The 16,014-nt window shown below is 44.9% G+C and overlaps 1 protein-coding gene across 1 annotated transcript in view; it reads left to right on the top strand.

The window, feature by feature from the left end:
• Nucleotides 1-856: 856 nt before the first annotated feature.
• The window catches only part of JAZF1 (JAZF zinc finger 1), a 190,533-nt gene continuing 175,375 nt past the window's right edge, over nucleotides 857-16,014 (top strand). Inside the window, exon 1 of the mRNA XM_071429253.1 lies at nucleotides 857-1,312. Coding sequence (XP_071285354.1) covers nucleotides 1,198-1,312 — 115 coding nt within the window. The 5' untranslated portion in view covers nucleotides 857-1,197. The remainder of the gene's footprint in view (nucleotides 1,313-16,014) is intronic.

Below are 16,014 nucleotides of genomic sequence, written 5' to 3'. Positions count from 1 at the left end.
CTTATGTCCATGCAATTCAGAGTCTCATGCAGATTCTGAGGCTTTTTTTAGCACCACTTTTGCTCAAAACTATTAACAATGTTGTACAATCTTGTAATTATAAAGATTAATATAAAACAGAAGAAGGGGGGAGGGGGGAAGGAGGGGAAGGAGAGCCTTCCTGACAAGCGATCTGTTTTTTTTTTTTTCTTTTAATTTTAAATAAAGCTGTCTGCGAATTTGAGCCTAGGGAGACCTTCATTAAAATCAATTAATCAGTCAGCCTCTCTACTGAATAGCTTTCTGGAGACAGAGTCAAAATAGGATTTGGAAGCGATGTGTGTGCGACTCCTGTTTAACTCTTCTCCCCAGGGCCGCAGTCTGACACCTCTGACCCGCCTCAGCGGGACGGGAAGGGTCTGGCACGGGGATCTGTGACCGGCGGCTCCGGGGCCAGAGGGACCGTAGCCCGCCCGGCGCCGGGGGGACCGCGGTACCTCGAGCAGGTGCCCAGGGCCTGCGGCTCGTCGCCGAGCAGGTGGAGGTTGTGTTCGGCGGCCTCGGTCCCCCTTGGGGAAGGAGCGACCGCCCATCAGTTTAAGCACCTCGGCGAGGGCTGGTTGCTCCCCGCCCCGGGCGGGTGGAAGTGACAGCCGCGTTGGGAGCCAAGTCCCGGCGGCTGGGTGAGCCCTCAGGGGCGGGCGCCACCTTCCCGGCCCCAGCAACTGCCCCGGAGCATCTCCCCTCGCCCCGCCGGCCGCAGGAGCAGACCCCAGCCCCGCCGCTGCCTCCGAGAGGCTGAGGGGGAAAGTTCTCCCCGCTGCCCCAGCCCCGCGCGGGGCCGGACGAGGCGGCGCGGTATCCCCCGGCGGCGGAGGGCGGCGCGGGTGCCCTGCTCCTCCCGCCGCCGGCGGCCGCCGCCGGGGCAGCACAGCTGTTACAGAGCCGCGCTGGTCCCTCCTCCCAGCTGCGGCTGCCTCATCTCCCCCCACCCAGCCCGTCCCTCCCCTCCGCCGCTCCCGACGCTGCTGCTGCTGCTGCCGCTGCTGCCGCCGCCGCCACCACCTCCTCCTCCTCCTCCTCCCCACCCCCACCTTCTCTCTCGCTCCCCATCTCTCTCTCTCTCCGTCCCGTTCCCCCCCTGCCCCCGCCTCTCCCCGCCCTGCCGCCGCCGGCCCTGGCAGAGCAGGCACCGCAGGGGGATCTCGATGTAAAACCATGACAGGCATCGCCGCCGCCTCCTTCTTCTCCAACGCCTGCAGGTTCGGGGGCTGCGGGCTCCACTTCCCAACCCTGGCAGAGCTCATCGAGCACATCGAGGACAACCACATCGGTGAGTGCCCGCGGGGCCGCGGCTGGGGCAGGGCAGGGCAGGGCGGGCGGGGTGCGCGGGGGCCGCGTGTGCGGCGGCGGCGGCGCGGGGCGGGGTGGGGGGCACAAGGTGCAGCGGGAGCCGGGGCGCGGCGGCCGCCGGGGGAGGAGGGTCGGCGGGCGTGGAGTGGCAGGAGCGGGTCCTGCGGGCGACGTGGAGCGCTCTTCGGGGAGGCGGCGGCGTGCGGCGCGCCGGCATGGGTGGGTGCGGGGGAGGCGTGCAGCCCGCCGGCCCTGGCGAGGGGGAGTTAGTTTGCATTGGCAGGAGGGAGCGCAGGAGCCCGGAGGAGGAGGCGGCGGTGGAGGAGGAGGGAGGAGGACGGGCACAGCACGCCGCCTGCTGCTTCCGCCCCGGCGCTGGCTGTCAGGGCTCCGGGGAGGGAGGGAGCCGCCGCCGCGGCAGCCATTCCGCTTCCTCCTCCTCCTCCTCCTCCTCCTCCCGCCGCCGCCACTGCGTCCTGTCAGCGCTGTTGCTAGGTGTGGCGGCGAGCACGGGTCGCGCTCCGGCCGCCGCAGCGCGGGAGGAGCCTCTCGGCGGGGGCACCGGCGTGCAGGAGCCCAGGGCCGGCGGCGCGGTGGGCGTGGAGGGAGCGCCCGGCGGCGGGGCCGGCGCAGCCCCCGGGGTCGGCCGGGCGGGAGAAGAAGGCGGCCGCACCGGCTGGGACCCGCCGCCCCGAGCCGCAGAGCCCAGGCCCGGCCGCGCCGGAGCATCACCTGCAGGCTCCCCTCGCGGCCGCCGCCCCGCGCTCCGCTCCGCCGCCCGTCCCGCCAGGGCCGCGGGGGCGGGGACGCGGCGGGGCGATGACTCGTCAGTGCCTTCCCGGCGCGGGCGCCTCATGGGCGGCGGGCGGGAGCGTGCGCAGGGGCGCCGGGGCCGCCCCTCGGCGGCGCGGGCGGCGCCCAGGGGAGGAGGGGGCGGCGCGGCTGCCGGCCGGCCGCGGGCGCCAACTCTCCCTCTCCCCGCTCCGGCGGGACCGGCCTGCCCGCGCCCGGCCGGGCCTCAGGCGTGCTGGAGCGCAGGGTCCGCCGGCAAAAGCATCTCGTCCGCAGCCGGGCGCGGCGCTGCCGCCTCCCCGCACCTTCCCGCCTCGGCAGGTGTGCTGCCTTGGCTGCTGCGCTACTTGCTTCCCATCTGCATCTTCCCGACTTTCTTTTTTTGTTAGTAAAATACAGCTCTTAAACTATCAAAAAACCGAGGTACTTCTTTGATGCAGACTAAGTTTTAAAACTAGGAGAAAAAATACAGAAGTTTTAAGTACCTAGGGACTAAGTGTTTCACTAGAAGTATGAAGAAATGGTGCTGCTACAAAACGACGAAACTAGCATGCATTTCAGTTTATTGAAGTTTTAATAAGCCTGCCTGAATACCTGAAAAAAAATCACTTTAGCTTTAATTGCGAGTGTAACGTTACATTAATGTAGCATTATAGGTCAGCAAGATGAAAGGTGTGGTTCTTATAATTATCACGATGCCTAGAGTGAGGTAAGAAAACCACATACCGCAAAACCGTGTAATTTATGACTTGACATGGTGCAGGTATACCATTGTGATATTGTTGGGTTTTTTTAATCTCAGATTCTTAGCTTTTCCTATACTGTGCATCACATTACACCAGAAAAGCTTATGGGAAGCAGTTCCCCAAAATGAAAGTTCATAAGTCATCTTACATGTCCCTTGAGTGGATTATCAGCCCTTAGGTGCCACAGCCCACAGGGTGTCAGAGAAGATACAGCCCTGTCCATGTGGTCTGTGCATTTCTGTTTGGGTCCTGATCAGCAGTTCTGAGACTTCTTTGCACAGAAGGGAACTTTATGTTGAAATACCGTAATTTTAAATAATTATATATTTAATGCTATAGCCACTATTCATTGCTTTTACCTTTTCTCAAAGTTAGAGCGTTATCGATTGAGCAAGCCCACATTTAACAGTGTGTCATTTGCCAAGGCTTCCCGGACACACATCTAAGGCTCTGCACATGGTGTCACAGAAGCAGCTGATTTGAGTACAAACGGCTGGGGTATGATAAAAGGTTGATTGTGCTTCATTTTTAATGTTTCACCTCTGCATGACAGCAGGTTGAGCTTCACCTGTTTGTGAATACAAAATGTAGCAATGTTATGTTACCTGTATGAGACACTGGGGAAATCAGGAGGGAGTTGAACCAGTGACACCGATCTTATGTGAAGGCTCAACTCTGTGGATTGGTGTGTGCAAGGAGCTCCTGACACAGCCTAAAGGATGATCATCTATGAAAAGTCACCAGATAAGTACTCAGCCACAAGGTGATTAACCTTTCTGAAAGCAACTGAGAAATAAAGGACTAAATGTCTGAATAGGAGCTTCTGTTGGAATTACTTTTGCAGGAAGATGATGATGCAAACCGTGTCCAGCTTTTGCCATCATACAGGCCTAGAAATGTGCACTGAAATATGTTGCTATAAAAACGGACTGTATTTTTTGGCACATGGAGTAAAGAGTAACATGCCACGTAAAAATAGATTGCTTTGGACATTCAGCATGTGCTGCAGGAATAAAGAAAACTTGATTGAGTTATATTGCGTTATTAGTTTAAACTGAAGTGGGTGATTGCTGGGCAGACGGTGTTTCAGCACAGATAATAAACTTGATGCTGCAAACAGCTGTGTGTGGGGAGGTTTATATGGCACAGGCTCTAGGTGGTCTGGCTGCTGCAGTGCTGCTGCTCTGCCACCTCTCACGGGATGGGATAATCCGGCGCATCATCAGTGGAGCGCTGGTAGGAATGTGCTCGTTTCACAGAGCTGTACTGTGTATCTGAAAAGTGGGAGCAAACACTTAATCAAGGGATTTTGGTGTTTTTTTTGGTCAGCCTTTGGAAAAAAAACTCAGCGTAGCATAAGGAAATAGGAAAAGAGACAATAGGAAGAAAGTGATGCACAGGAATTCTCACCTGAACATGAGGAAGTACTTCTCTTTCATGTGGTAGCCTTCTCACTGGAACAAGTTGCCCAGAGTGGTAGTGGAGTCTCCTTCGCTGGAGATACTCAAGAGCCATCTGAATACAATCCTGTGCCATATGCTCTAGGATGACCCTGCTTAAGGTGACCCACTGTCGTCCCTTCCAGCCTTACTGGTTCTGTCATTCTGTTGTGGCATTGTGCAGGCATTTCTGAGCAACTCTGCAGATGCTTTCTTTGCTTATAAAACTAATGAATAATCATATTTTAATGAAATAATTCAGTGTACAGTAGTGTAGTTTGGGTTTTGTTTTTTTCCACCTACATCTTAGTGACCAAGTAAGAACATACTGGTTACTTGAAAAAGTATCATGTGGGAGAGTTGTGGCCATTGGATGAAGTATTCAGCTCTAAGGTGGTGCTGGGTGTGCATCAACACATCAGCTTCTTTTTGGGTTTTGCATTTATAGATCAAAGACTTGTGAAGAACTGGGCTCACTCGGAAGCACTGCTCTGGGGTCATTCATAGGGCAGGCCAGGCCCTACTGGTGTCCTCTGCAATGAGACTGTGTTCTGCAGTCCGTAACAATGCTACTAAACAGTGTACTCACATTTTCTGTGGCTCACAGCTGGAAATGGATGCTGATTTAAAACTGCCGATTTGTAAACGCCTCTCTGTCAGCTTTTTCTGCCAGCACGTTGTCCAAGCAACCTGAAGTGCCGTTCCCTTCTCTGCAAGTGTGCTGAGAAGGGGGGCTTTTGGCCTGCCTTGCTAGGCTGTCTCCCTGCCTCTCGGTTTTGTCTGCTCTGACCCCTTGCAGGTAGCTTGGTTGACTTTTCTGACATCTCTAGTCCATGAGAAGAAGGCCAAATTTACTTCAATTAGCCAGATTCAGACTGTCAAATGGAATGGACTCAACTCCCCTAAGTAATGTCAAGAGAGGAGCTACAAGACCCCCAAACCCACCTATTTTCGACTGCCACATACTCAGCTGTGACAATCTGGCAAACTTTGTTGTATTTCTGCAGTCCCATAGTGTCTTCAGCTATGATGTTGGGACCAGCACAGCTGCTTCCACAGAGTGTTTCTGAAAATATACTTTAGTCTTTTGGGGAATTTTGAGAATTTCCCTCAATTTGTTTCTCCCTCAATCTGTCTGCAGTTGAACTGCACTCTTTAGAGTGGAGTCAGGTAGCTCCTTAGTTGCTAAGACCAAGTTTACTCTGATGCTGAAGGACCAATATTTAAACTGAATCTCTTCATCAGATTTTGACAACATTTATTTATTTTAAATTTTGCATGGTATTTGTAATAAAATACTTTAAAATCAGGCGAGGTTGCTGTTTGTATGAGGCACTATGTGGTCACTTGGTTCATGGTAAGTGCTGATGTGGTGTATGTGCCAGTGTAGCTCTTTGGCTGATATGAGCAATCCAGCTTCTCCTGAGGCTCATCAAGCATTGAGGAAATAGGTGCAAATGAAATCAGTGTCCAAACATGTGGTGGTGGGCTAGAAGAGGTGAAAGAGTGGATAGAAAGAGAGACAAAACATAAATCTGAAGACACTCTTACCTAGAAGTAGAGTTTTAGAATTGTATTTCACTGAAACTACTGGAATTTGAAGGGAACAAAAAAGACCATCTGCTTATACAGTAATTGCACAAAAAAAGGTGATCAACTGTTGCTGAACATTTCATTATAGGCTTGCAAGAAGTCCCAGTGCTGAACAGCTTTCATTGGAGTATTTTTATAGTATTGCTGTTGGAACTGGGAGCTTCTCATCAAGCTTGACTGATTCTCAAATACTAGGATGGGTCCTGCAACAGAACAGTGCTTGCTGTGGGAGCAGAGGCAGCTGCTTTTGTAAGTGGTAGGATTATCAGGAAAAATAAAACTTCTCCATAAAAGAATAATTGCAGAAGACAGACCAAAACCTTGCATATAAAATACTACCCATCTGGAAAGTTCAGGTCATATGGAGAGAGAAAGACTCTAATGAATTTCCATGTTTGGTGGTTGCTTTGACGTCTGCTGCCTTCAGTGACTTCAGTTCTTAATATTATGCAGTCAAGAGGCCAGATTCCCCAGCAAAGAGCTCAAGTAGTTGGATAAGCCATTGGCTGAATGCATGTAGCTTTCTTAAAGTTGTCACTTTCAATATTTTCTCAGGCATGCTAATAACAGTGTGGTGTCCTCACCTTGATAGTTACAGGTGTTGAATGATGCACTGGCTGTGAGCACATGCTAAAATGTCATTTGGTGTTGCTAAAATGTGGGCTTTGCTCCCCACTGCTGTGTTGCCCAGGCTTGGATGAAGTGCAGTCTGACAGAGGTGGCAGCTTCTATATTGGAGCTGACCACATGTTGTGTAAAACAAGCATAAAAAGATACAACTGTTGTATGTTGCTAAAGATGAGGATGAGGGGCCACACACCAGAATCTGTGCAAGGCCTGGAAACCCAAGTCTGTATGACAGGTTGTGTTCTCTTCACGAGAGTGTGAATGTAGTTCAAGTGGCTGCCGTCATGTAACTTTCCCTTAGCATTTGCTCAGTGTGTAATTTAACATTTGGAGTTGAGGCCGGCTGTTTTGAAAAGGTGGTAGATCTTAACCTCAGGCTTTTTACACCAGGAGTGGTGTGGCAGGTAGGTACATGGAGTGCTCTCACCAGGGTCTGGAAATCAGAGGACAGAGCCATACTTACATGTCACTAATGTGCATGAATGTGTGTCCTTGCAAAATAAACAAATATGTGCATTTGCCTCAGCAGGAGTACTAATTGTTGTTCATTAAAAGCAATTTACAGCTACATTTAGCTAAAGTTCATCCTCTGCCCAGTACTTCTGCAACTGTAGTTTTTGTTTCTTATTTAAAATGCATTCACAGCAAAGTGGAAGGATCTGTTTTCCAAGGATGTTGGTTATTTGCTTTGCAAGTTGATATGGTGAGGAAGGGCCTTCCATGTCAGGAAGGCGTTTCTATCAAATAAAGTCTTTTTTTCACTAAAAGATCTAATGAGCACTGTTTTCCCTCACATGTGAAGTGAGCAGAGCCGGTTTTTGGATAACTTTGCATTTACAAGTATGGCTTCTTTTGCTCTTTGGGCTTGAATATAGGTTGTGATAAAGTGTAAATGCGACTCTTACAACAAATTCTAGAATATATTAATTGTATGGAGGAAAATGGAATTGCCATTAAAATTAGACTTAAACAATTTTTTTCGTACTTCTGTGACATGAAATTTTTTCTTGCTCTGAGGTTACCAAGTACATGGAGGATAAGATCTAAAGTGTTTGATGGTGTAAAGCCTGAGTCAGATATTTTTTATGTGAAGGAAGGACTGAAAGCAAACATCTGTGAACATGCTGCAAACTGATTTTTGATTTTTAAGATTGAAGGTCTCACATAAAGCCGATAGGGATCTTTCATTTTTCCTCTGCTTGTTGGAATAGCTTGGGGTGAGGCCCATTGCAGTGCTGTATCCATATGACTGGCAGGGATTGTTCTTCTTGTATGCCAGCAGTCTACAAAAGAGCTGGAAAATGAAAACCTGAAGAAACATCAGGTAACTTTTAGCAGTGGCATTACACTTCACTTGTGTAGGACATATTTACCTTTGTGGTGAAATTCATAGTGATTATCATGTCTGCACTTCAGGCTTTGAGAGGATGTTTTTGTAGCTAATCTCCAGTTCTTATGAGAACTGTAAAATAATCAGGTGTCTGGCAGTCAAATTATCTTTTTACATTTCATTTCTTGAGGAATATGAAATTGTATAAAAAATAATAATAGATAGTAAAAAATAATTTGAGGAAGGGGTGATGCCAGAAGATGAAGAAATATCTGTTCAATCTGAGACGGTCTTACCTACCATTCCTTCCTCTTCTAGAATATAATGCAAATGTAAACAAGTAATCAGAAGTATTTTGTGTCAAGCTGCAAAATAATTTAATGCAGAAGAAGGAAGCACTACAGGCCTGCTGCTGGCAGTATACATTTTATATTGCTCCTGAATCTGGTATTTTTTCCTTTATTTCTAATTTTTCTTGAATAAGCTGTTTTTCACTGAGAATTAATTTTATCTGTAGTAAGCACCAGTTATTCAAAATTTGGATGATAACCATCTAAGAAAATAGCTGCTCTGTACACTTTGAGAAAGGCAGAGACAAAGATTTTAGTGTTAATTTGAAATGGTGACAATTAGAGAATTGATTTGATAAATCAGCTGTGTTTAACAATAAAGGGTCCTTGGTTTTAAAGGACTGTCTCAGTGAATAACTTCACATTAAAAATTAAACAACCAATTCCTGTTACCCAGTGCCTAATTCCATCTTGAGACTTTTAGAAATGCTCTGGGAGAGTACATACAGTTTATTATGCTTTAGTTATGAGATGATGGACCAATATTCAGAGCTGTAGAATAGAAGAAATATTCCAGTTTATGGTTTAATGATTTTTTTCTTGGCTATTAATATTGGTGTTCCCTGAATTCTTACAAGGCTCCTTCTTAACTTTGTGCTGTGATAAACAAGGGGAATGGATTTTTTCACCAGAGATGCTGATGACACTGCACTTGTTGTGTCTCTCCTAAGTGCACAGGATGGAGTATATTAGTACTGTGCAGTTTCATTTTAGACACTATAATTCATTAAAGACTGAACTGACTTAAATACAGGTGTTAGTCATATCATTTTAATGTTCCATTTTGTGTTACAAAGGGTGGAGTAGACACAGAAGAAGAAATTTACCAGTTTAAGGGAGGAATTGAATGGGATTTTTAAGCTAAGTTGGTCAGTTCTTTATGTACAAAGAGATTAGAACTTGATTGTGGATGAATTTTGAAACATTTCTTCTGATTTTGAGGAAGATTTCACTGTGTGCTAATTAATGCCATCTTATTTATTAAGATTTTTTTTTGTGAAAAGCTGAGCAATTTCATTTTTAAATACTGCCATTGCTGAAACTGGTCCAACAAAATCTTTTTATAGTTTTAGAGAATATTTGGACACTTCTGAGATACCTGGCCCAAGTACTTTGTAAAGCTTGAGTAAGCTACAAATGTCTCAGTTCCTTATGGAAATTAATTTTTTTCCCATCATATTTTGACAGATAATAAATACTCTGTGAATAAAATTTGAACCTCTAAATACCCCAAAATGAAGTGGAAAGGAGCATCACCTGTTTCTCCAGCAGTGTGTAATGTAGTCACTATCTTACTTTCTGAGAATTACCCCAACAGAAGCCATAACGCAGAAACAGGGAGGTGGTACATTTAGGATGCAAGAGATCCAGTTTCTCTGCTATGAGATACATGAATGTTAGCCCCTTAGGGGCATTCAGTGTCAAAAACAATGCTATTTAATTATTTCAGTCATTTATTGTGATGTCATCCTGCTGTGTATGTTCATCAGAGTGTGTGTATCAGTACTGTGGAAGTGACCTCTAAATTCATTTAAATGTAGACTTCAGACGTTTGCCTGCTGGCAGGTGAAAGCTGCATACCAGATTACTGAAGCCTACCCTTGGTTCCTTTGTTTTCAGATCAAAGAACTGACATTGACACAAGTAAATCTGATGACAAACTTACAGAGAAGCCCTTGAAGTTTACCTGGTTTTGTAGCAATATTTTGGAGAGGTGTTACAGTTTCTATAACTTGCTGTTAAGCTGAGGAGACTCTGCTACCTGATGGTTATACTGGGTTAACTGGGTGATGTGAGAGTTGTTAAGATCTCAGTTTTGATGCAGAAAATAACAGTGAATCATGCACATACTCATCTTTATTTCAGTTTGGGACCAGGGAGCTTTTCTGTTTATCCTGTTAAGCTCTGGGGGTATCTGCAAAGGATACCTCTTTCTCCTGAGGAATTGAGTTTTTGTTGTCTGAACTTTTTTGTTTTTTCTTTTCCATAGAGTAGATTATGGAGAAAGATGTATGAAAAACTAAGGAAAACCCCAAATAACTGCTCTTTCCCATAAATTGTTTTGGGCCATATTGCAAGAGCTTCCTGCTCACTTAATAAGTATGTTAATGTGAAGAAGACGGATTTGTGGAAGGGGAGTGAAAAATTTCCACAGCAGTGGCAGCACAGAAAGGGAGAGAGGCTCAGAAGTATGCTGCTCTGTGTGCCCAGGCTGAGGGTTATTCATCAAATGCAGAGTGCCATGGATGTGGCAGCATGGACCAGGCAGCTGACAGTAACAAATTCACCAAAAATTACTTGTAACTACTGTGATATTTGGAGGGAAAAGGAAAGCTTAAATGTTTTTAAAACAAAATCCATGGCTGCAGATCCTTCCAGGGAGGAACTAGGAAGACTGTGATCCTTACTGTAATTATAAGTGCTCCATGCTCCATGAGGCAAGGTAGTGGTGTGGTGAGTGAGGAGGGTGGGAAGAAAATGTTACATAGAGTTTTTTGTATGTACTTCCATTTTGCAGCACTTCTCTAGGGAGTCTGCATTTTCCTGGGCTTATTGTGAGCACTTGCTGTACTTGAGAGAGGCTTTCTAGTTGTGCTGTAGGACTCTTTGCACACAGTAGTAGCATTGGTAATAACTGTATTTTCTTTTTATCTTGGAAAATCTCATAAATTGACTGAATACTCTCTTATAGATGAGAAATGCTGACACTATAGCTATATCAGTCCTCATGTTTTATCTATGTTTTATCTTCAGCAGCCATTCTTGACAGGGCTTCCAGACTTTGGTCTCTGTCTTAAGAGACCTCTGTAGAGATTTAACTACCTGTGCCTAGTGTTCTCATTTCATGTATCCAGAATAAGCCCTTTCTTCCTGGCAGATTTTTTTTTAAATTTTTAATTATTTTGTGTGTGTGTGTGATTGTGAAGAGCCTGCCATCAGAACAAAGCAAATACTTCATCTTTGCTGACAGTTACCATGGGGCAGCCACCCAGGGCTCTCTTTAGACCAGACTGAGTGGGGAGATAAAGACTGTGTTGGATACTGTGAGCTGGGACATAGTTATATGCCAGGGAGTTTCAGTGGCTTGCTCAACCTGCTTCCAGAGCCAGGGTAAATACCAAGAGCTTGTTCAGGTATGTAACAATAGTTGAATGCACAGGATGGGGAAAAGGAATTTGTTGTTGCTGCTACTTTCTGTGGATATTTTTGTTTGCACTCTTATATTTTAATATTAAGTGGTTAGATTTTAAGGAAGTCTAAAGAAAAAAAAAAGCCTTTGAGCAGCCTTTACCTGAAGAATTTTATTTCCACAGCCATTTTCATAACTCTGAGTTAGAAATGATTGTGAAAGAGATGGGCAAGAGGTTCTGTATCTGCTCTTGTTATATCTGAATTGTTTATATGGCCTCAAATGCCTTTCAGATATTGAAACAAATATAACAAAAATGACATGCACTTATAAACTTGATGAATGTTCTGGAGATGCATTGGATTAATTGATAGCTGCATTTTTTTTCTCAGTGGTGACCTGACTTCTTCCTATATTTCTTTTTTATATAGGAAGTGTAGTTCCTGTAGCATTGTCACCCTACTTCTACTTGATCCCACTGACCTCAGAAATGTAGTGGGTGTACAGTTAGTAAACTCTTCTGTTCCTGCTGATGGCACAGTGTTCCAGCCACAGGGTTGCTTACTACCACCAAACATTCTGGAAATGAGGGAATGCCTTTTCTCTGACCCTGCCTGTATGGAAGCCATAATATCTGCATTTGGAAACCAAATCCCTTTGCTCTGCCCCACAAAGCACAACTCCTTAATAATGGAAAAGACTGGAGTTTTGCCCACAATGGTGTGAGTGGCTACTAAAAACACTTGATACCTCATGAATTCAAGATTGAGCCCAAACACACAGTTTTGCAATTGCTTGTTCTGTAGTAGCAGGTGTGCATACATATTGAAAGCCTGTTAGTATTTGCTCATAATCGCTATGGTGTTGTGTGACTAGAACCATAGCACAGAATTGGGTATACAGCTCTCTAGAAAGTATTGTCAGCTTGCATGGTGTAATAATTTAAAATTTATTATGCACTCATTGTATGCCATTAGAATTGCTATATCGATAATTAGGAACAATTCATGCTGATCTTTCTGCATGTAATTTAAAAATATTAATTGTAAATGAAGACCAGGTTATTGTTTCTTTCAGAAGCTTGCAGAGCTGCAGGTAGTTGGGAGAAGAAGAGAGAACTGAAGAGAGGAGGTTGGGAAGAGCCCACATACTAGTTCTGTTTTGGGAAATTGATACAAGATAGTAAATTGCAGAGGCAGGAATTAAAAACCCAAACCTTCCAGAATCTCTATTTTGGGAAGACACTTGTGAGGGATTGTTCATCCTTTCATGATTAAAAAACATCATGCAAATCCAGGCTTGGAATTTTTTTTTTTTTTTGTCTCATCAGTGTTGACTGTGGAGCAAAGTTGGACCTTTACACTTTCTTCTGTTCTGTACTGCTATTCACTCCTCTCATCACCTGACACTTCTGCTTACCTGCCAAGCTCTGACTGGTGGTTTAAAGAAAGGGATTATAAGTCCTACATGGAGGAAACTCTGCTCCAGCAGTGTTTGGATTTTGATAAGGAGTTATGCTCAGCAGAGCATTCTGCTGTATGCACACAGAGACCCCAGACTGTGGTGCTTGGTGCCCCAAAGTGGTTTAGCCTTTGCAGAGAATATACCCATCTAGAAAGGTGTTACATGTGGTAGAGTTGGTGGTGCCTGATTTAGGCTTTGTAGGGAAATCAGAAATTGCCTACTGTTCTGTCACTGCTTAAAAACCCCAAAGTTTAAAAATCTCCAGCCGGTGTCTGTGCTCACCTGCTGCTCACCTTCTGACTGTTCGTTCTGTTCTCTTCTGCTGTTGTTTCACAGGTGAGTGGTTGATTGGAGCCTTTCTCATGGCTGCTGCTTTTCTCTCCTGGAACCACTGAACCACTTCGTCTTGTGAAGTCTCAAAGCCTTCTTTTCTTGTGAATACTGATTGTTCTAATTTATTTATTTTTGGTGCTCTGTAGAACAGGTGTAGCTTAGGAACAGGACATTGAACATAGGCATAATAGGATATAATGTACTTGTGTTGTTCAGGCCTCTGTATTAACCAGATAAATACAGAAGCTGCCTGAGAAAATAAAGAAGCAGAGTATAGCAAGGAGTAAAGATGAAAAAGTCTGGAATTGAAGCAAGGGAGAAAAGGAGTTTGGGAAAAACAAAGGAGTCTGCTTTCTAAAATGAGGTCTTGGTTGGGGTTTTTGAATCTCATAAGCTGCAGAGTTACCTGCCTGAAAATAAGCCATGGTTTTTCTTGCTGGGCAGACACGTGTCTAATTCTGGAGCAACTATACAGGCTACTCTCTTTCTCCTTACTCACTTTGAGGTTGAATGCTTGGGGCTGTTCGGGCAGTCTGCTTGAGGCATATACTTGATGAGGTTCAGAGCTCTTAATGGATGTTTCAAGTATCCTTAGTTCATTGCCTACAAAGTCGTTATCTAAGTTATCCTGAAATTGTATTACTAAATACATCCTGATACCAGATCAATTCTATGGGTTATTTTAGCTGCCTTTTCAAGCTACCTCAGTACCTCTTTTGAATTTCCCTTCTTGCAGCTGACCTGTCAAACTGCTGATTTTTAACTCATTTTGTGTAGATCATGTTCCTTAAGAGCTACATTAATGATCTAGATGTGGATAACTTCCCTCTATATTTTCATTTTGAAGCAGAGCTTTACATATCTGAGAGCTCAAGTCTTTTGCTTAGCTTTTCTGCTCAGGATACTGAGCACTGAGTGCTTAGTCCAAAAACGTGGTTCTGTTACTGAATATGGGTGCTGAAGCACTTCTAGTAAGTAAGCAATCTCCTTCTCAGATATGTCATATCCTCTTCCTGTTCTTCCAGGAATACTGTAGCTTTTTTTTTAAGCTCAGTTCTAAATCCATCCTTTTTGGAGTCCTAGGATTTGTTAAATGTTGGGCTAGTAGCCCATCCTTCCTGAACAAACATCATTTTGTTGCTATTGTAGCAGAACTGACTTTTTGCCTTTTTTTTTTTTCTTTTTTTCTTTTTATTTATTTTTTCCTGCCATTTCTCTTACCATGATTGCACAGTAGCACATCTTTCTTGTCAGGATCATAAAAGTCTTCCTTTCTGGATACCCTTTGGTCGCTTTCTACCTTGTTGTGGGTAGGTACCTTAGTAGAGCAGACTTGTTAATGACAGCTTGTTTGGGAGGCAGTCTGTTTATGTGGACTTACTCTGATTTCCTCACTGTGACTCCACTGAAGCTCCCCACCTTTGAACACTTCTGGTGTTAAGCAATCAAGCATCTTTGCATGATGGCAGTTTTTAGAGTCCAGTGGGCAGGGCTGATGATTAGCACTCAAGAAAGCAAATCTATGTTTTTAAGTTTGGTCTGTGGGTTTTTTTTTTTGTCCCCTGCCATTTTACGAAGAGGAGAATATAAACATTAAGTCCGTTGCCAAAAGGTTTCAAGCTTGAATATGGGTAGATACAAACCTGATTTGGATTCCTTTCCAAGACAGATTTTTATTTCCCAAGTATGAGACAGCCCCCATTTGAAAACACATTGAGCTGTTCTGTGTTACATATTTTGAGCCGCACAATGTCTTAGAGCATGGCAGAGGAGCTGTGTTCTCTCTGTGTCCTTGCAATGCAGTGGAGTAACATATGTTATTGATTACTAGGAAGATAAAGCTGAAGTCTCACAGTCCTCCTGTCTCGTTGCTCTCTACTAGGTGGTGTGGTATCATGATTGTGTGGTAGGATGAGGAAAAGGCTTCCTACAAAGCTCCTGAGTAATCGTGTCCTGAGCAATAAAAGTTTACGTGGGCAGAACACAGTTTGAGCTGAGCACATATCCCTGCAAGTTCCATGAAACACAGCTTGCCCATGTGATACCTCATGGTGAGACATCATATGGGCAAGGGAGAGCAGCTGAGGCTGAGACACCAGCACGGTTTGGTGCCTCTGATGTTTCGATGCTTGCAGGGCTGTCCGTCCCTAAGCAAAGCGCAACTGTTGCATTGCTCTGTTTGTAACACTCCCGTGTGTCTGCAGATACACAGTTTTCTTCTCTTTGGGATGGGAAACCACTGATTTGGGGGATGACAACATGTATCCTAGTTTTGCATAATCATCATAAATACTTTTGTAGGGGGGGTGATATTTAGGAAGTGCTGACCTCTTCACCTTCTGAAAACTGGTTGTCTGTTGTGGTGTCTCATTTTGGTCCTATGTGCTTTTTATAATTGACATTTGTGGTTTAGTAAAACAAAACTGATCCATGGTACTAATGTGTAGAACTTTTGCACACTAAACTGAGCCTGGCAGCTCTTCCCACCTGATTGTCTGAGGAAAGCAAACACGTGATAGCAAGAGGTAGATCTGAGTGGAGGCAGCTCCATCCTCCCTTCTTGGATGCTGTTTCTGGAGATGGCATAGATGAGAGCACAGAGCTGTTTCTACGCTGGAGAATGTATTTAAGAACATGCCTACCTTGTGATTTGTTGGACTTGTTAATGTAGTAGGAACTTTGGTTACAAAAGATGTAATTTTGTTTCTGATGCTTAGGGTATGTGGTAAGGATGTGACCTTATGAGAATGGATTGAATAACACTTTTGCTGTCTTGTGCAGGTGCAGAGTTCAGCAGAAATCTTTTTTGGAGGAGAACAGAGAAGCGTCAGTATGTTTGCCTGCCACAAAAATGTAGTAAAAATGAGATATGCTGTGA

The sequence above is a fragment of the Agelaius tricolor genome, unplaced genomic scaffold (assembly GCF_023055355.1).
Source record: "Agelaius tricolor isolate 1412-34295 unplaced genomic scaffold, bAgeTri1.0.p SCAF_6, whole genome shotgun sequence".
Lineage (NCBI taxonomy): Eukaryota > Metazoa > Chordata > Aves > Passeriformes > Icteridae > Agelaius > Agelaius tricolor.
This window is presented reverse-complemented; position numbering and strand designations above follow the sequence as displayed.